The sequence below is a fragment of the Pelodiscus sinensis genome, chromosome 3 (genome assembly GCF_052426305.1).
Source record: "Pelodiscus sinensis isolate ZL-2025 chromosome 3, ASM5242630v1, whole genome shotgun sequence".
In the NCBI taxonomy this organism is placed as follows: domain Eukaryota; kingdom Metazoa; phylum Chordata; order Testudines; family Trionychidae; genus Pelodiscus; species Pelodiscus sinensis.
Genome location: NC_143054.1, coordinates 183,917,589 through 183,938,820, shown reverse-complemented (window position 1 = coordinate 183,938,820; position 21,232 = coordinate 183,917,589). Strand labels below are relative to the sequence as shown.

The following is a 21,232-nucleotide window of genomic DNA, read 5'->3' as shown; positions in this document are numbered from 1 at the left end:
TTCCGGGCGGGGCGGCGATCTGAACGCACAGGGCGGTAGCCAGACGCGCCTGCTAGCTGGCCGCCCCAGAGGGAAGCGGAAGGGCGAGAAGCCTCCCGACCTGGCTCAAGAAAAGTGCAAAGGGGCAGCGGGGGCCGCGCCCTGTCCCGCCCGCGGGGCCCATGCCGGGCTTCGAGCTCGCGCCCGCGGACGGGGGCTGCCCGCTGGCGCTGCCGCCCGGCCAGACCGTGCTGGGAAGAGGCCCCCTGTTGGGAGTAAGTCTGGCTCCTCGGGGGGGCTCCCTGTCCCTGCTCCCGCTGCACCTCCCCTCTCCCCCCGTCTCCGGCCGGGGAGCCGTCTCGGGCTGGGCCGGGCGCTGGGCAGCCCACCGGGCAAAGTGGCTTCGGTCCTGGTGTGACTCTCCCGTGAGGGAGCGATTATCCCCCTCACATTATCCCAGGGGCAGCTCTGGCCCCGGGGGGGGCTTCTGGGGCCGGAAGGGACCATTGGGTCCTCGGACTGGGAAGGCGGAATCACAGCCCCCCTCCTCTTTGCAAGCCTATCCCCGCTGTAACTGAGATTCCCTTTTAACGTGACTCCGGGAGCTGGGCGTTAAGAGACACTCGAAACATGAGGAGACTGATCCCTCGCACGGGTTGGCAGTGCTGTTTTGCATTGCCCCGTTCTGTAGCAACACCTTTGTCTGGGTTCTGCTCCAAATGAGATGAAATGTGGGGTCTAACTACTCCTGGGGACATTCTGTGCCAAGAAATTAAATTCTGTGCGCGTGGGGGCGGGGAACATTTCAGAGCAAAATATTTTAAAGTTCTATAAAATTTTGCAAATTGTATTTGTCAAAACACTACATAATCATGCCAGTTTTGATTATTTTTTGTATTTTTTTTAATTTCAAAATATTTGTCACCAAGCATAGGAAAGTTGTGGTAACACCCAAGAGGTTCACTGCCCTGCTCCCCATACCTCTGCCAAAATTTTGATGGTTAAATGGGGTGCTTCCTTTCTGCACCCCTTCCCCTCTCAGGCATCAGATGCCTATGCCAGCAAATATGTCTGATTGTAACAATACATACACTATCTTTTCCTTCCCCCAGGTGTCAAGTATTCAATCATGAATTGTTTCATAGGGGTTTCTCTGCCCCCTTTCCCAGTTGTTTCCCAGACACCCACAGCCCCTTCCCAGATATTTACATCCTCCTCCCTGTTCCCCCGTAGTTCGAGGTCAGGGATCCAGAGGGAGAAACAGCCGGATGCCTCAGTCCAGGCTTGTATAGGGTTGCTTGCATGCCACTATCTCTTTCCCTCAGAATGTCCTGGATATTACAGGTGCCAGGAACTAGGGATATAAAGGGGTAACTGGCTGACTGGTGCTTGGCTAGAGCAGCCCTCCACCCCATCCACAGCACACCACGGGAAAGGGGTGCTTAAGCCTGGCAGTGGTGCAACATGGTGGACTGGATAACCAGTTAAACATATAGCTAAATGGATTAACATATTAAATGAGGTTTTATAGCCCTTCCAGGAATCCTCTAGGTGAGGGGTCTGCAAATATCAGTCTACCAGGTTTAGCTCCTGGTGGGCTCCCACCACTATATTTGCCTACATGGCTGCAGATACTGATGATTGCAGCTCTCACTGTTTGGCCAGGATCAGCCATCTGCAATGGGAGTAAAATCATAGGCTGGTGCCATCATCAACTGCCATGCTGTCAGGGCACTGACTACCTGTGGTAGTACCTGATGCTGCCCTGATATTTCATCCTTAATCCCAGCCTAATGCGGAGGGGAGGCCCTGCCCTAGAGGCAGTTAGTGAGCAACCCTGCCTCACATGCATGCTTCCGCAGTGGTTCTAGTTTCACTGGGCAAGGCCCTGCGTGTTGTTGACCTGGCATGCTGGATTCCTGGCTATCTAGCTGTTCTGATGTGTGGGTGAAATTGGGATGCCTCCTGCATGTCAGCTCACAACGCTTGAATGTGGAATCAGGCTCAGCCTGTTGGGGCAGGAGCTGCTTCTGCAAGTGAGAGCAGGATACACTCACTTTTCAAGCCCACCTGTGGCTTCTCAGTATTGGGCCTACAACCCATCATTGAGAAACAGTGCTTTAGAACACATGAGGGCATTCTCCAGAAAAATCACTATTTCTGAAGCATTGAGTGCACATTTAAAGTGAAACAATGTTCTCAATAGTATACTTCGAAGTATACCTGTAACCATGAGCTGGTAATAGTATTTTAGATGCGACTTAATTTGGCATTGTCCCTTCATAGGTATCTTTAAACAATCTTAATTTTGTAATTATTGAAGTAGGGATTTGTAATTTGGAGTAGGGATGTAAAATTCCAGTTAATCAGTTAACAAGTTAAATGTTAAGTTAGGTTGACCTAATGTTTAACTGGTTAATGACTAAGCATGATCTGAGCTGAGGACTGCTACAGCTTGGCTTGAGCAGCCCACATGGCTGCTGGTCCCTGCCCCTCCCTTCCGCGCCCCTCCCCCTGCTGGAAGTAGGGCTGGGCGCCTGAAGGGGTCCCTCCCTCGCGGGGGCTGGGACGAGAGCAGCCCCTGTCCACAGTGGTCACCTGCAGCAGGTGGGAAGCTACTGCAGCCCCCACCGGTTACTAGTAAGTGGAATCGGTAAGCATTACCCATTTAAGCTGATGCTTACTGGTTAACCTTTCACACATTTAGTTTAGAAGTATGGCTGCAGTGGTGCAACTGTACTGCTTTAACACTGTAGTATAGATGTTTCCTTCATCTGTGGAGGGGTGTTTCTATCATTGCAGGTATTCCATCTCACTGAGTGGCAGTAGCTAGGTCAGTAGAAGAATTCTTAAGTTGGAGTTCTTAGTGTTGCCTGAAATATGGAGTTGAAGGAGTGAATTTTACACCCCTGAGTGAGGTAGTTATGTCAGTCTAAATGTAAAGTGTTAGACCAGGGCTTCTACTCAGCTTCACTTATCCATATTAGCACTTAGTGCTTAATCACAATGGTATCTTTCTTTAGTTAGCAAATAGTGTTGAATTCACCAAAAGCTTTTATACGTATTTTGTTAACTGGTTTTAGATTTGGAAGAGAGTTCAAGGGTCCTTCAGTTAAATCCACTTGTTTGTGCAGGTTATAAATAGGGGCACAATTTGATCAGCTGCTTTCTATGTCTAATTTACACTTCTGTAGTGCTAGTGTATGAGAACAGTGAAATTGACTAGAAAAAGTTGTGAAACTGATCAGTGTGGATTCCTTATACTTGATGTAGAATGAAAAAAAGGAAAATGTGTGAACAGTGGAAAGTAAATACTATTTCACTGTTCTGTACATCTTAATACACTAAATTACTTAATGTTCCCTCTCTGAGAGGGGTGCACATCGCCATAATTCCAATTCAGAGGGCTAAACACTATGGCTACGTCTACACTGCAGGCTTTTTGCGGAAGAACAGCTCTTCTTGCGCAGAAACTTGCTGGGTGTCTACACTGCATGCGTGTTCTTGCGCAAGTAAATTTACAGTACAGTGTCAGAAAATAGGGCTTCTTCCGGAAGAGTTATTCCTCTCTCCACGAGGAATAAGTCCTCTTGCACAAGAGCTCTTCCACAAGAAGGCAGTGTAGACAGGCAACATGATTTTCTTGCGCAAGAAACCCCTATGGCTAAAATGGCCATCAGAGCTTTCTTGCACAAGAGAGCATCCATACTGCCATGGACGCTCTTGCGCAAGAGATGTGCATTTGTGCAAGAGCATCCATGGCAGTGTGGATGCACGCTTGTGGACCTTTTGCACAAGAACTCTTGTGCAAAACAGTTCTTGCGCAAGATGCCTGCAGTGTAGATGTAGCCTATATTATTTTTCTGGATGGATATATTCCATTTATTCTGTTTAAATAATCCATCTGCTATTTGTGGTGGTAGGAAAGGTATAGTTAGATGAGGGAGCCAGTACTTTTAAAAGAAATTATTCTGGTTGCATTGAAATTGGGCCTTTCACTTTTAGACTTCCTTAATTGCTTAGAGTTTTTTCACTGAACCATCATTTTGTATTTGTCTCTTTGACTGTGCTTCACATTTTTCCCTTTTGACCAGTCTTCCTCTGAAGAGAACAGGTATACTTTAGCATAGTGTCTTATTCATAGTCAGCATAATTAGCATGTCTCAGAGGTGCAGCCTTTTAACTCTGTATCCGCAAAAAGGAATCCTGTGGCATAATAAAGACGAAGGCTACGTCTACACTGACAGCTTCTTCCACAAGAAAGCTCTGACGGCAATTTTAACCATAGGGGCTTCTTGCGCAATAAATTCATGTTGCGTGTCTACACTGGCCTTTTCTGGAAGAGCTCTTGTGCAAGAGGGCTTCTTCCTGAGAGAGAGTGTCAGAGTTCTTGTGCAAGAAGCCCTGATTTTCTACAGTACAACGTCAGTTTACTTGTGCAAGAACGCACAGTCAGTGTAGACAGATGGCATGTTTTCGTGCAAGAACACGCCAGCACTTACACAGCCTAACAGATTTATTTGGGCGTAAGCTTTTGTGGGTAAAAAAACCACTCTGTCGACTCTATGCATTTAGTCAGAGACCAATAGGAAAGATGAGAAATGATGGGGGAGTTTGAGAAGTTCAACAGCAACATTTTGAAAATTCCAGCCGTCATATCCACTCTTTGTTTGAGGGGCTGACATTGGGATTCTTATCTATGGAATTCTTCACCAATTTTTGTATTGGTTTCTGCCTAGTGGGTTTTGGAAAATAAAATCATACCAGCAGCCTCTGATGACAAGAAAAACACTCTCAGCTTGTTCCCTCTTCCCATCAAAATCTCCTGATTGTTGCAGACCCATGCTAACTTGTGTGTCTTTGTTGCTGTCTCATGTCTGCAATCGGAGTGGTGCTGGTCAGGATCTATAGATGGAAGTGTATCTCAGTTATTCTCCCTACGCTTCTGTTTTTATCCTTATGCTTCCATCATAGCTTTCTCAAACAGCAGTGAAAATGAAACTTCTGTTAGTTGTTTGCAGATTAACAGCTCTATGAAGCCTGAAATCTTGTTTCTCCTGCCAACAGAAGTGGATATCAGAGAATATCCACTAACAGACAGAACTGGAAAGGGAAACTGCCTCACATTTATCCCAAATAACTATGCAAATCCCATGGTCATGTGTCAGTGAGGAAGCTGAGCATATACACTGGCACCATGTCACGACATACAACCTCTGGCGATAATGACAATGATGGTACTAGACTACATTATCTTTGTTCGTGTTGGGTCTTGTTTTCTTACCTCATGTGGACATGTAGAATGCATGGCTGTCTGGCAGTATCATGGACACTCAAATGCTACTGCACATCTTCAAAGCAGTGACTTTGAGGTTATTGTGCATACAAAGGGCAATGGCCATTAGCTGTTACATAGGATTCTGTGGTATCATGGGTGCTTGCCACAGTAGCAGCTTGGTGGATTATTTTACTAATTAGTTATCTTCTGAATTGGACTCTGATTCCTCACAAGGATAGTGAACTATGTTCATGGCCAACAACAATGTTCATTCTTATTGCCATGGGATTTCTATTGCCTTGGTCCTCGTCACACAGCAACTTCTTTCTTGCAACTCTGCTATGTATTCTATACACATGTTTACAGTATTTCATCTCAGGGATGTAAGTGACTAGTTGACTAACCAATAAGCAGGAGCTTATCAGTTAGTGCTAGTGACTAGTCACATCTCACCTCTTCCCCCACTGTGGCTCTGCAATATTAAGTGACTGGGCAGCCAGCACGTGCAGACACTGGCTCAGTCCCTGGTCCCGGGTCTCTCATCAGCCTTCAAAACCTTCCTTGCTGCTGCTCTCTGTTTTAATGGATGGGGGAGCCAGTGCACAAAGATGCTGACTCCGTCTCTGCTCCTGTGGGTTATTAGTCAGCCTACTTAACCCCCCTGCTGCTGCTGTGGCCCTTCCAATGCTTAGCGGTAGCAGGGGAGGTTATGCAGGCTGACGCGAGACCTGGGATCAGATACTGAACCAGCATCTTTGTATGCTGGCTCCCCTGTCCTTTACAATGCAAAGTGGCAGCAGAGGAGATTATGCTTGGCCCCGGTTCAAGCCAGACTCAGTGGTGTGCCTACCTTTATCAAGTAATTGAGTAGTTGATGATTTTTTTTTGACTAGTCGATTAGGAAAGTAACTATATTTTAACATCTTTATTGAACTCTGGCCTGGAACATTTCACACAACATACCACCTCTTTGTTTATACTGCTTATGCCACGAAGGATGTGATTCAGTGGCTCTGTGCTGTTCCATTTTCCTTTTCAATATGATATATTAGGACCCTTGCCTGAAGAAGTACATGGATGCTTATCCTGTACAAGTTTTGTTTCTTTCCTACCTTTGCTCTTGTAATACTTATTTAATTTTCAGTATGTAATGTTTGTAATTAGTGCCTACAATGAAAGAAACTTTTAATTTTTCGCAATTGAATGTATCCTGGTCAAATGTTGCTTTCAGTAATCTTTTCTTATGTAATAGTCTTATATACAGCAACTGTTTTCTCTTATGAACTTATTTGGTTAGGTGAAGTAACACAGTTCCTCACTAGAGGTCACAACATACACGTGTAATTCTGGTAGTTTGAATTTGAATAAGCATCTTTAAACACAATAACATGGGGGGAAGATGCATTATAGTTTCCTACAAAGATGTAATTGGATCTTCTTGTCTTTAAATACCAAATTTAAAGGAAATACATGAACAGGAGAAACTTGCAAATAGCAGTTTCTAGTTTAATCCATTAATATTAGTTTTGCTGCATATACAGAAGAGCAAGCTCTCTTGCCGTGATAAATAATACCATTAAAACAAATGACTGTGGCAAAATTTAATTAGAGCGCCAAATGAAGAAAAAAAACAGAAGAATTAGCACTGGTTACATTAGATTAAAGATTACCTCAATTTTTTACAGTTGTGTGTTCCTCACAAAATGTTCCTGTAATGCAAGTCCTTAGGAACTAAAAACTTGCATAAGATTTTTTTTCTCCCTTAGTTTTTTAAGCCTATGGTTGCTTCTAGACTGGCATGATTTTGCAGAAATACTTTTAACGGAAAAGTTTAATTTTTGTTTGCTGTAATGATTCCAGAGAGATGAGTGCCATAATTTGCTGTTATCTCAAGTGACTTTTCTTTTCTTCAGATTACCGATAAGAGAGTATCCAGAAAACATGCCATATTGGAAGTGGTGGGTGACCAGCTTCGCATCAAACCGGTAATTTAACTTTTTTGTTGCTTCTGCAACTGTCTAGCTACCCCAGAAAAGACTTACTTTGATATTCAATACAAATGGATATTGTTGATTCCTAGTAAAATTTATGTAAAAAGTAGAAATTGGTCAGGAATGTCAGAGAATAAAGCTAACTAATTAAATGTGGTGACCCACAGAATCAACACTTTTTTCTAAAAGATGATTGTGGAATGAAACTGGCATTCTACAAGTATGGGAACATGCTTTACAAACATTTACTTGTTCATTATATCTGTCTGGTGTTATCCCCATTTTTTGGAGACTGAGTTGCTTTAGTTCGCAGGAAGAAAAGGAAAAGATGATAGAGTAATGAATAGGCACCAGTTCTCTGGAATCCACATTCTGTACAGACCATCCATTTTCTCACTGGCATATCTGTTCTGACACCAATGATTTCCTATAACTTCCATTTATTTTTCTGTTACATATTTCCAGTGCTACATTGTTGTAAGAAATATATTGATTAAGAAAGTATTGATTGTGACGCCATAGTTCAGGTTTGCACTTAAAGTGGGAATTCATCCTCTTTTGTATGAAACGGTGTATTCTCCCTAAATGTACAGCACATACTGGCTACGTCTGGACTGCATCCCTTTTTCGTAAAAGGGATGCAAATTAGAAGTATCGCTAATTGCTAATGAAGTGGGGATTTAAATCTCCGCTTCATTAGCATAAAAATGGCTGCCGCTTTTTTTCGGCACGGAGCTTTGCCGGAAAAAAGCACCAGTCTAGACGCTGATCTTGCGGGAAAATAAAGCCTTTTCCGAAAGATCTCTTATCTCATAGAGGGGCCACCCCAGCAGACCAGGGAGATGCGGAGCGGCTTTTCTCGCTGCGGAGGATGCGGGCGGCAGGACCACCTGCATCCTCCGCGGTGAGAAAAGCCTGGTCTGCTGGGGGGGGGGGGGGGCGCACACTAGCTGCGCCCCCTTCCCCCAGCAGACCAGGGAGACGCGGAGCAGCTTTTCTCGCCGTGGAGGACGCGGGCGGTGGGACCGTAGCGCATCTGGGTGGTCCCGCCGCCCCCGTCATCCGCAGCGAGAAAAACCCCGTTCGTATGTAGGGATCCTACGTAAGTCGGATCCACGTAACTCGGGGACTGCCTGTATATTAAAGTGACCTTCTCTTTCTGGGTCAGAATAGGGCCAACCCACCTCACTACGTAGTCATTTAAGGAAATATCCTCTGTGAAGTTACCTAATTCTTTTTTTGAATCCAGTTATACTTCTGTTCTTCACTGTATCCCCTGGCAACAGGTTCCACAGGATGGCTCTGTATTGTCATAGGAAATACTTCCTTACATTTGTGTTAAACCTGCTGCCCATTTATTTTATTGGCTGATCCCTGGTTCGTGTGTTATGTGAAGGTTACATTTCAAAGAAAAGTGTATATTATTGAAGTAGTAACTGTAATTCTGCCCTACAATGGGTTGATGGAGAAATTCCATTTTTTTATCTCTTTAAAAATCAGTCTAATCTGAGACCACAAACTAAAATGGTGTCATAATTCTGTTATTGTTACATTGTGTTGTGATAGTGCAGAATTAAGGTTGGTTGAGTACCATAACTATTTCTAACCTTTAATATGTTTGGATTAGTTTAACCTTATTCTAGGTTTTTAATGTGTGGCTTTAGCATAATTACACCATCCTTGTAATGTTTCTACCCTTAAATTAATAATAGTCTTAATCTTAATCTAATGTTTTTTGTTTGTGAGTATAAATGAGACTCCACCTAATTCATCCTAGTTCTTAAAATAAGATGTAATTACTTTTTATCTTCATTACCATTAGCTTGCTGGTTTTACATACACTATTTAATTTTTCTCTGTACAACTGAAACATGCTCTGAATACTTCTATTTAGTTTTGGAATGACAATTTTACTAAATCCCCTTTAAAAATGAAACAGGCATGTGTGTTTTCAGTTAAGTTTCATATAACATAAGTATAGACTTCTTATTGAATTACTATAAATTGTCTCTAATTTACAGAACACTTATTATAGCTATCTTTGTGTGGAAGTTCAATTGGATTTTTTAGTTACTAGGCAGACTTACAGATCTTTTTTTGCTGAGTGGTAATAAGTCAAAATGGAAGAATGAATTGCTGTGCTCATGGTGTTTCCCAAGAGCATCTTTTCATGTCAAAAAGAAAATAAGCGAATGGTAGAGCAAGTTTTAATGAATATTTTTCTGCCTCTGCAATTCTCTGGAGGATGTCTAATACATTACTTACTTGCTACTATTAGCATTATATAATAAAGTGCTCCAGCCACTTTATTTTCAAGAGACTTCTTATGTTACCTATGCTGAAACATAATTTATATTTCAGGTAAAGCTTCAAGCTTCAGTTCTTTCAGGTTGATAAACAGATCACTGGATAAAGTCTTGTAGACCCAAATTATAGCAGAATGGGGACCTTTAGAGGCTGATGGCTATCTCAGGTATTATTCTCCCTTCTTTCCCTTGGTAGCAGCTGCATAGCACTGTTTAAAACTGCCCCATTGATATGACTGGCATCTTATCTCACCTTTTCCAAATACTTCATGAACAGGCAAGCTTAGCTATAAGAATGATGATAGGACATGGGCAGTCTATAGTCCTACGTTCTTCAAGACTTCATATGAGGAGTGAGCAGGAGCAGATGAAGTTTTAAGCAGAAGTTCTTATAGGTTGAACCTCTCTAGTCTGGCACCTTCTGGACTGGTGTCAAACCAAAGAATTTGTCGAATCGTGGGAGGGCAATATTGTCTAGCAACGTTACCAGTGCTTCCACTAGTTACTGAACTCTTAGAAGACATTTAGGGGTAAATTAGAGCAATTAAATTACAGGACTCATGGCTGTAGACAAACTTTATGGGACCACTGAAACTTGGCCACACCCATGTTAAGTGAACACCCGGCTAACTAAAATCATGCAGGACCATGGATGTTGCTGGACCAGAGGACTGGACTAGAGAGGTTCAAGCCTGTAGTAACTACTGTCTCAAATTACTTGGGAGTTTCTTAAACCAAAGCAATGAAACTCAATAATAACAAGCAGCTATGAGCCGCTAACATGTATTGCATGATATCCACACAGCACTGATTGAACTCCAGATATCCTGACCTAGCAATCCATGTACTCAAGGAAGACTCTCAAATGGACTTCAGGGGGCCTTCTCTGAAAGTCTGGGCCAGATTTCTTGACAAATATTAGAATATACTTCATTTTATAAAGTATTTCTACAATACTTTTTAGCAGGGCCCTTTTCTGGGGAATGGAGGTGGATGGGGGGAGAGGGCACAGGGCCTGTGGCAACCCCCTGTTTCTGTTCCACCTCTTTCCCCAAGCCGCATCTCCCCCTCTCCCCGCACAAAGTCCATCCCCTGGGCAAAGTAAGTCAGGACATTACCTGGGGATATGGTGCAGAGCTTCAGCTGGGATCAGCCTCCACTCCCCGCACTCACCGCAGATGCAGGAGCTGGAGTGACTCTGCAACCTGCTCCGCCTTGCCCCCCTTTCCCCGGCGCTCTCTCTGGGGCATCTGGTATTGGCCACTGTCGGTAGACAGGATACTGGGCTAGATGGACCTTTGGTCTGACCCATTATGGCCATTCTTATGTTCTTATGCCTGCTGCACTCTGCTTCACCACGGCAGCAGGAACCAGAGTTCCCTGGCTTGAGGCCACTCCTCTTCCTGACACCACAGTGAAGCAGAACTCAGTGGGCTGGGAGAGGGTGGCAGGGCAAAGTAGAGTGGAGCAGACTATAGTCACTCCAGCCTCCCACCTCCGCAGTGAATGGGGGTGTGTGGTCAACCCCTGCTGCTGCCCTGCACCAGGCCCCAAGGCTAATCCTCTGGGCCCCATCCATAGGACAGTTGAGGCAGCCGGCATGGGGCTTCCAAAACAAGGGGTTGGCAGCAGCTGCACTGAACTATCTTACGGATGGGATGGGTATGTCTTTCAGGGAGCTGTCTTGGTTATACCAATAAATGAGAAGGAAAAAAGAAAAGATATTAACAGAATATTTTCTAAATAGAAGATCTTTGTTTTCCATAAGTCACCTGTGAGAGTGTATGCAGCATTCTTTGTATTCCTATGCATAACAGAGGAGACTCATTAGCAAAATCCATGTACTCTCAAAATCCATGTACTCTCAAAATCCAATATGGCCTCTGTTCATGCAGTGGTAAAGTGTTGGAGACTACTACATTTTTCCATAGTGAGAACAGCTGCTGTCGCACTTAATGCTCATCCTTTTTTAACTAAGGTAATCAGACTTTAAACCTACCATTAAAACTGAAATCTAATGCTAAAAATGATAGAGGTAGATCCTGAATTTGACTCTTAAACTCAAATTTAGGGAGTGAGGGAAACTAAATAACACCTCATAGTTTTCTTTTCAGATGAAGATACTCTATTTAAATGTACCATCTGAACAAGTAGCAAAGGCTTGTCCTGGAAATCTCTGCATTGTACTGTACCGCTAACCAATGCTATTTGTATTGCCATTTTAGGGAAATTTTTCTTCTCTGAGGGTATGTCTACACTGCATTCCTTTTTTGAGAGAGGAATGCAAATGCAGCTGAGCGAAATTGCAAATGAAGTGCGGATTTGAATTTCCCGCACTTCATTTACATAATCACGTCTGGGCGCCGTTTCGAAATACCCTATTTTGAAAAAAGAAATGCTGTTTATACGCAGTTACTTTGAAAGAAAACCCTTCTTTTGAAATTACCCTTAAACCTCATTTTATAAGGAATAAGGGTAATTTTGAAAGAAGGGTTTTCTTTTGAAATAACCGTGTCTAGATAGAGTTTCTTTTTTCAAAATAGGGTATTTCGAAATAGCGCCCGGACGCGATCATGCAAATGAAGCACTGGAAATTCAAATCCACACTTCATTTGTAATTTCACTCAGCTGTATTTGCATTCCTCTCTCAAAAGAGGAATGCAGTGTAGACATACCCCTAGAGGGCAGCATAACCACTGTCAAGGTAGCCAGTGCATTATTCTAAATGTGATTGACTGAAAGCTTTTTCAAGAAGAACATACTGTGGTGTTGCTATACATGGGATTAAATACTTTTTTTTTTTTTTCACTGAATGCTGTCGAAACAATTAGGAAGTTTTCAAAGAAACATTTTACGCTTTTGTTGTGTGCTGAAACAGCACAGATTCCACTTAGTTTTAAGTGCCCACCTCTCCACAGCTTTGCATTTAACAATATGAAATAGCTTTTGACCTGAGAGAAAATGTTGTCTCCTTAACTGCATATTATTTTGTTCAGCTAGTATATAATTTCAAAGCAGCATGATACCACGAAACTGTTTTTATTTCTAGCCTGTTTTGCTGATGAGTAACGTAAGTGACTGAAATCTGGTGTGCAGACTTTCTAGCAGTAAACAAACGACTGAGACGTCAGGATATTTTGGTTAATAGCTTTATTTAAAAATTTAAAAGACCAGAATGCATAATAATCTTTCCCAGTTATTCCCAGGAAAGTAATCATATGAAGGTGGACAGGTTAAAGCACTTGTTAAAATGAAAGTAGACTCAGACTGTGAACAGAATGCAAGACTATTTGTTGATGAGTTGTGGTCCCAGGGAAGGTTTGGCGTCTCTTATTCCCTACCATTCATGTGAAGTCATAACCTAGGGTATGTCTAGACTACATGGCTCCGTCGACAGAGCCATGTAGGTTAGCTAACTAGACATAGGAAAATGAAGCGGTGATTTAAATAATCGCCACTTCATTTACATCAAAATGGCTGCCACGTTGCGCCGATCAGTTGTTTGGCGGCACAGCGCGGTAGTCTGGACGCTCCACGGTTGACAAGAGAAGCCCTTGTCGACCATCCCGGTAAACCTCATGCCACAAGGCGTAACGGGGCGGTCGACAAGGGCTTCCCTTGTCAACCCCGGAGCGTCCAGACTACCGCGCTGTGCTGCTAAACAGCTGATCGGCACAGCACGGCAGCCATTTTGATCTAAATGAAGTGGCGATTATTTAAATCACCACTTTATTTCCCTATGTCTAGAAACGCAATCTACATGGCTCCGTTGATGGATCCATGTAGACTAGACATACCCCTAGAGACATAACTATCAAATTTTATGCAGCTCCATATGAATGATGTTTTCCAGAATACAGTCTGGATCAATGAACATCTGTATTAGTTCTTCCACTTTGGGAAATGCCTTTTACACTGCTTTGCTGTGAGAGCTACGTCTCCTGTTCTGCTCTCTCAGCCTCTAGTACAGGGGTGGGCAATAAGTTTTACAGAAGGGCCACTTCATGAACTTTGGTGTGTGGTCACAGGCTGACTCCAGGCTCCGTGGAAGGGTGTGGAGGGGGAGGGGGGGGCGGGGGAGCGGAGATGGAGGAGGCTGGGAGCTACAGGGAGAGAAAATGTGAGTGTGAAAGACAGAGAGACTTTCTGACACAGATTGTGTGTGACACAGACCAGGAGAGCATATGGCAGTTTGTGTGTGACATTGACTGTGTTGCTCTTGGGTAGGCTTTTCAGAGAAGCCATGTGCTGCCTCTTTAAGACAGGGAAAGCAGTCCTACTCTGTCGGGTGTGTGCGTGTGTGTGTGTGTGTGTGTGTGTGTGTGCACGTGCGCACATGCTGAAATGTTAGAAACACTGCGCTGTCTCTTAAGCCAGGCACTCCTCTGAGTCATTTACAGTCCATGTTACAGATTGGAGCAGCTCTGCTGTTTGTCTCCCTTTCCCTAACCACTGCTCTGCAGAGATGGAGTACAAGGGCAGGGGGTCACCCTGCTTCTGCTCTCCCATTCACCCCCTCGTCCCTCCATCCCCACACACTGCACAGCTAGCAGGAGAACCCTGAAGCAACTCAGTGGCTAGATGGAGCAAGGTGTGGGGAGGGACAGCTGAACACACGCTGGCAGCTGTAAGTATGCACATTCTGCTTGTCCGCTCCGGAACGGGGAAAAGTGGACGGAGAGAAATGTTTGGTGGGTTGGATCCAGCCCGTGGGCCTAATTTTGCTCACCCCTGCTCAAGCATCCTTGAATTTACACTGAAGAGCAACACCAGCACATCCTTAGTCCCAGACTTTCCCTCAGCAATGCCAGCTTTCTCCTGGACAACATAGGAGACCCTCATGATCTGCAGGATCCCTATTCATGAGTCTGCATATTCGTGGGTCTCCTGTGGCTTGGGGGGGCATGTGTCAGGAGCTGCAGTGGGTTCCTGGCAGTTACCTGTTCCCCTTGGGGAACTCAGCTGTAGCTGGGAGCTGTATTTGCAAATGGTGAGGGTTTCCTGTACAAGCTCATACAAGGTCCATCACTTTGATAGCAAATCCTGTTATCCCAAATGGAGTTTCCCGAGCACAGTAGTTGAGCTAAAACAATAAAATAAGTTTTTATTAACTACAGAAGACAATTTTTTACGTGATTGCAAGTAATGAAACAAAATCAGAACTGTTTCCAAAAATAAGAGGGAATCTCAGCTAATACCTGACTTTAATAAGCTAGAGTGAACGCAAAGCAAAAGTCCCTCTCAGCAGGTTTTTGCATGCTTACTGGTTGAATCTTTCAGTCAGGATCCCTCTCCCCATCCAAAGATGTTTCCTTTCTTCTTCAGGTGTTATGGATGCCTTGGGTAAAAAGAAAGGAGGAATAATTTGGGCTTTTCTCCTTTTATAGAACTTGTTCTTCTTTGAAAATGATCTCCAGCTGAGGTTCAGGAGGTATTAAGATTGTATAAGTAGGAACCACCATCTGTTTTTGTCAAGATATAGATTTTTGCCCACATCCTCTTTCCTGCCAAAGAATAAACAGATGGTAATCCATTTAATTTTATTCACAGCTGGTGTTAGATCACCTTTAGGGAACTGGTTTGTGACTCTTCCCAGACTCAGAACATGCCTTTAGTAATATCATACAGTAAAATCCTATAACTTTATATACAATGTTGTCATATAGTTTACCAGGGCAACAATGATCAGTAAGTTTTGAGTTTTCAAATACCTCACCAGGCATACTTTGCCTGAAATTTATCATTGTTGTGTAGAAGGGGTGAACAGAGGGTACAGTGTGTCACACTCTTAATGCAATTTTAATAGGCTGATTTGTATATTTGAAAATAACTAAACTTCAGTTTAGAAAAAAAGTCATTTCAATGCAAGTGAGAGGCAGTGGTGTGACAGCCCTGATGAATGAAGTTTCAAATATTTGGGAAAGTTTGCAGCACTGGGAAACCTTAAGGCCAATCTGGAACAGGGAATGCTAGTTCTTTTCCCTTCTACTATAGAAGTGTTCATGAGGCTTTGGTTAGTGATTAGGATTGTGTGCAGCAATACTAACAGCTGAAGAAATGAGAGGATGATCCATGTTCCTGTCTCTTCATGCAGTGTACCTTTCTTTCTCTGAGCTATGTGGTGGTTAGTGGTGCAGGATCTCCTTCACAATGTGACACTTTGCCTGAGGTATGGGCTGGATTGACAGTGATGCCAAATGTGTTGATATCATACTAAATGCATAGCACTTGGCAGGACAGTAAAGAGTATGGAACCAGAGGAGAGTCGTAAGATGGGAGATGTAGAAGAAGATTACAGAGGAATACAAGCACCCTTTCCAGTGACTTAAAAAAAAAGTGTCCTGTAGGACATCAGTCAGTGCGGAATGAGATTCTTCAGTTTCATATAGGATTAAGGGAGAAGGAGGTTTCCCCAAATACTATAATGATTTGGAGTTTTATGGCAGGGAATTAGCTTGGTTTATTAGATTGTTTGAACAAAGCATAAATTATGATTAAAAAAAATAAATATAACCACTTGAAAAATAAATGGCATGGACAACAAGAGATGGCAACTTGTGGACAAGCAGGATAAAGAAAATAATGGCCCTGTGGGCTTAGAAAATACATGTAAGCTGTTATTAAGGTTGAGAAACAAGGTTTTTCAGACCTGCAGCAAGAACAAAACAAGCAGTTTTGTAGAAACACACATTAAATACTAATTATGTATATACTTCAATTTAATTTGCAATATAGTACATTGTTAAATTTTTAAACAAAAGTATTCTACAAATAGACTGAAAATGTAATTTTTTTTTATACTTCTGAAGTATTAAGCAGAAAATGTCACAGTCTGTTGCAACAGGAGTTATCACCAAAGGCTTTAATTTGCTAGAAACCCTATTTGGAAATTCAGTAGAAAGCATACATGTAGGTCTAAAATTATTTTAATGAAGGTCTTACCATGGTGCTCTTTATTATGTGCAAAGATCTAGGAAACAAATTAATGTGTGGATTGTTTATTTATGCATGAAGTAAGAATTTTATTAACAGTCCTCCTTTCTTGCCGCTTTCACATTCAGTGTCCGCATAACCACAGAGAGAAAACAAAAAATAAGAGCTCATTCAGAAAAAAATGGTGTTGATGAAACATGAGAGTGTTACTTCTAACAATATTTAATAATTATTGAATAATCAATAGTAGACAGGTTCTCAGAGGTACCTGTGACTGGTTGAACTCTCCTTTTGGGATGCTGCCAGATGTGCTGGGGTCCCACTAAGCACTCCGACCCTAGCAGGCTGGTATTCCCTTGCACTGGATTGCTGTGTCAGCCCCCTCCCAGAACATACCCAGGCAAGCTCATACCCAGTTATAGACAGATTGAAGTCAGATCTGGGGTTTACTCAGCTCTCTGGTGCACTCACCATTTGAAGTATGAACCTCAAATAATATTGTTTTGCACTGTACAGAAAGATCTGTATAGTACCAGCTCATAAAATTCTCCCTCTGTGTGGAAAGAGATAGGGACAGCTTTTTGTTCCTTCACCCCCAAATATTAATTGCACAAACTAGGTTTTGAAATAAACAAGAAATTCATTAACCACAAAAGGTAAAGTTCTTCTTCGAGTGGTCCCCGTGGGTGCTCCACTCAAGGTGTCGGGTCCCGACCCGGCGCCGCTAGTCGGAGATTTCCAGAGCCGTAGCTGGGCCAGACCGTGCATGTGCGAGCACAGCACGCGGCGTTCGCGCCTTTGCAATGGTCCAGGCCCCCCCCCCCCCCCCCCCCCCGTCAGTTCCTCTCAACCACCTGTGGTTGCTGGCGGAGCGCCGTTTATCTCCTCAGAGAGAAGCCGTTTCTTTTATATATATATATATATATATATATATATATATATATATAAAAAAAAAAAGAATTATAGATAGTTAACTTTGGTTAATATAGTTAGGTAGTAGTTAAGGTTGAATTCTTAAACAAAAAAAATTCTATAGTTAATAATTTTAGTTTCAGTGGATTACTTGCATAATTACGCTGAGCGAGCATTATGCCCAGGTCACCCGGGTTTAAATGGTGTGCTCACTGTAAAGAGGCCATGCCTGCATCTGACGGGCACAAAGCTTGCGTCAGATGCCTAAGGGAATCGCATGTGCCACAAAAATGCGCCCATTGTGCAAAATTGACACCAAGGGCACGCAGAGAGAGAGACATGCGGTTAAAGCTACTCCTGTGTGATAAGGCTTTACAGCCTTCCGAGGACCAGGTCTCAGAGCCTCCCGCAGGGCAGAAAAGGAGATCACAATCGCCCGCGGTAATGGTGTCAAAGAGGAAGAGAGCCTCTCCTACGCGCTCTCTTCCATCTACTTCACTGTCCCGTGTCAGTCAGGGACACAAACCTGGTACGTCCGGGACGGCGGGACAACCAGAAAGAACACACCAGGCGCGGCTGGTAATGCCTGCACCTCCGAGCCGCTCGTCATTGGCACGGGCTCTGCACCCCGCTAAGAGCCTGGCTCACCGGGAGCAATCGGCACCGCCACAGGTGCTTGAGCCGCTACCGTCTGCGCAGCCGCAAACTCTAGCGGCACCGCAAGCGGCTCCCATAAGACAAGCCGGCGCCGGAGTCGGCATTGGCTGATGACTGTGATGAAGGGGAATGGTCAGCCATGTCCCCATACGAATCTAGGGAAAAGGAGCTTGCCCTCCACCCCCCGCCTGCTTCCCTAAAGGGTGCCTGGAGGGTGGGAAGCTCGGGTCTGGGGCAGGGAGGGAGGCTTGCTCCCAGCCAGCCCCTTTCACCTGTCTGTCTGTCTTTTTTCTATATGGTTTTTATGAGAAGCAATCCCGTTTTCCTGGCACAACTAAACTCTTATCTTGCTTTAAGTTATAAGAGGAAGCTGTATACAGGCAGTCCCCAAGTTACGTCGGATCCGCAGTTACGAACAGGGTTTTTCTCGCCCCGGAGGACGGGAGCGGCGGGACACCCAGATGCACCGCCCGCGTCCTCCAGGGCGAGAAAAGCTGCTCCGCGTCTCCCTGGTCTGCTGGGGGGGGGGAGCCCCCCCCCAGCAGACCAGGACCAGGGAGATGCTGCGCAAAGCCACAGAGCACGCGGGCAGAGGGACAGCCGAGGCGCGTCTGGGCTGTCCCGCTGCCCGTGTGCTCCGCGGCTTTGCTCCCCGTCTCCCTGGTCTGCTGGTCTCTAGCAGACCAGGGAGACGTGGAGCAAAGCCGCGGAGGACCTGGGCGGCGGGACTGCGGTGCATCTTGGTCCGTCGCCCGCGTCTCCCTGGTCTGCTGGTGGGGGCGCAACTAATTTCCCCCCCCCTTCCCCCCAGCAGACCAGGCTTTTCTCTGGACGCCTGTGGTAGAGCAGCTGGGGCGCTGCCGGTTGGTCCTGCAGCGCCGCTCTGGGTGCTACTGGACCAACCCGGCAGCACCCCAGCTGCTCTGCCCCAGGCGTCCCCAAGTCAGCCGCTGCTGAAACTGACCAGCGCTGACTACAGGAAGCCCGAGGCAGAGTGCTTTGCCCCGGGCTTCCTGTAGTCAGCCGCTGGTCAGTTTCAGCAGCGGCTGAATCTGGACGCCAGTTCCAACTTACATACAGATTCAACTTAAGAACAAACCTACAGTCCCTATCTTGTATGTAACCCAGGGACTGCCTGTACTGAATTTGGTGATCCTAGCTCTTACCATTTGAAGAGTTCTTTAACAAATTGATAAACTCTCTCAAATATATAGTAGATCTACTATATCCTGTGCCTGAAATTTATTAAATAGCCACAAAGGTGGGTAGTTTTGAAGATTGAATGTGGAGACTAAAGAGCTCAATTAAAAGTTAGTCTACAAGCAGAACTAGATTAACCCGTCCCTGGGTCCTAGGGAAACCAGCCTTTTTTGGATTCTGCCTTCCAATCTGTGTAACAGTCTCTGGTTCTTCTTTTAAAAAAAAAAATCTTTGCTTCTCCCAAAGGAGGCACTGTTAAGTATAATACAGGCAGTCCCCGACTTACGCGGATCCGACTTACGTGGGATCCGCACTTACGAACGGAGCTTTCTCGCCCCGGAAGTCGGGGCGAGAAAGCCCCGTTCGTAAGCTGCTCCGGTGCCCCTGGTCTGCTGGAGACCGTCTCCAGCAGACCAGGGGCACCGGGCGGGTTCCCGCGCTTCTGAGGCTTTGCCAGAGCAAAGCCTCAGAAGCGCGGGAACCGCTGCTGCTGCCCCTTGAGACCCGGTGCCTGTGGTCTGCTGGGGACGGTCCCCAGCAGACCACAGGCACCCAGACTGAAGCCGCAGCCGTGGCGGGGTCCCTCGCCTCTGAGGCTTTGCCAGAGCAAAGCCTCAGAGGCGCGGCACCCCGCTGCCGCTGCGGCTCTGCTCCCCGTGTCCCTGGTCTGCTTGGGGGGGGGGGCGCAGCTAGTGTGCTCCCCTCCCCAGCAGACCAGGCTTTTGTTTTGGACTCTGGGGCAGAGCAGCTGGGGCGCTGCCGATTGGTCCTGCAGCGCCCGTGGGCACTACTGGACCAACCCGGCAGCACCCCAGCTGCTCTGCCCCAGGTCCTGATTCAGCCGCTGCTGGTCAGTTTCAGCAGCGGCTGAATCAGGACGTCTGGGGCAGAGCAGATGGGGTGCTGCTGGGTTGGTCCAGTAGCACCCCAGCTGCTCTGCCCCAGGCGTCCCCAAGTCAGCTTCTGCTGAAACTGACCAGCGCTGACTACAGGAAGCCCCAGGCAGAGTTGCTCTGCCCCGGGCTTCCTGGAATCAGCTGCTGATCAGTTTCAGCAGCAGCTGACTTGGGGTTCTTAAGTTGATTCTGTATGTAAGTCAGAACTGGCGGTCAGTTTCAGCAGTGTCTGAATCTGGACGCCAGTTCCGACTTACATACAGATTCAACTTAAGAACAAACCTACAGTCCCTATCTTGTACGTAACCCGGGGACTGCCTGTAGTCATAAAACAAGGAGAAATGCAAGCATAGAGATGGAAGGAAGGGTAGAATATACTTCAGTGATGTTCTCATCCTAGCCTGCATACTTATTGTTGGAGTAGGAAGCCACTCTTTACTGCCATCCTTCTTTCTTTGGTTATGTTCAGGATTGAAAAGTGAGTCTCCATTGCATTAAGGATGTTAAGGTCTAGTCGACTGATAAGCAAATGCTTATCAGCTAGGCAGTCGACTAGTCGATTTCCCCCCCCCCCCCCCCCCCCCGCTGCCTCTATTAGAGGCAGCAAAGGGGATACTGAGTGTGGAGCCCGGGGACAGCTGGAGACTCCCCAGCTGATCCCAGGCTCCAGTGGGCATTTCCACCCCGGCTGACCCTGGCTCCACGTGGCATTTCAAATTGGCAGCGCAGCTTGGAGCCTGCGGTCAGCGGGGGACTCTGAGTACCTTTCTTGTACATTTCAAAGCTGGTACCCCGCATGTAGCCCAGAGTCAGTGGGACTTCCCGCTGGCCCCGGGCTGCACCTAGGGTTCTGCATCCTCCTTTGAAATGTACAAGAGCCCCAGCTGGCTCTTCCTCCTTTGAAATGCATTCCTCCTTTGAAGTGTACATTGACTAGTTGAGTAGTCAATGGACATTCCATCCACTACTTGAGTAGTAAATTAACTGTTACTTAACATCCTTACGTTGTATGGTGGAAGTGTGAGGACTATCTTTTACCAGTCAATCACTGGTGCAGGCTTGTGGGTAAACTGAAAAACT

The 21,232-nt window shown here is 45.4% G+C and overlaps 1 protein-coding gene across 2 annotated transcripts in view; it reads left to right on the top strand.

The window, feature by feature from the left end:
* The first annotated feature begins 14 nt into the window (after positions 1–14).
* The window catches only part of APLF (aprataxin and PNKP like factor), a 75,421-nt gene continuing 54,203 nt past the window's right edge, over positions 15–21,232 (top strand). For both annotated transcript variants that reach the window (XM_006114108.5, XM_075925559.2), the window contains exons 1-2: positions 15–254; positions 7,171–7,242. In XM_006114108.5, the coding sequence (XP_006114170.2) occupies positions 162–254; positions 7,171–7,242 (165 nt within the window). In that variant the 5' untranslated portion in view covers positions 15–161. The remainder of the gene's footprint in view (positions 255–7,170; positions 7,243–21,232) is intronic.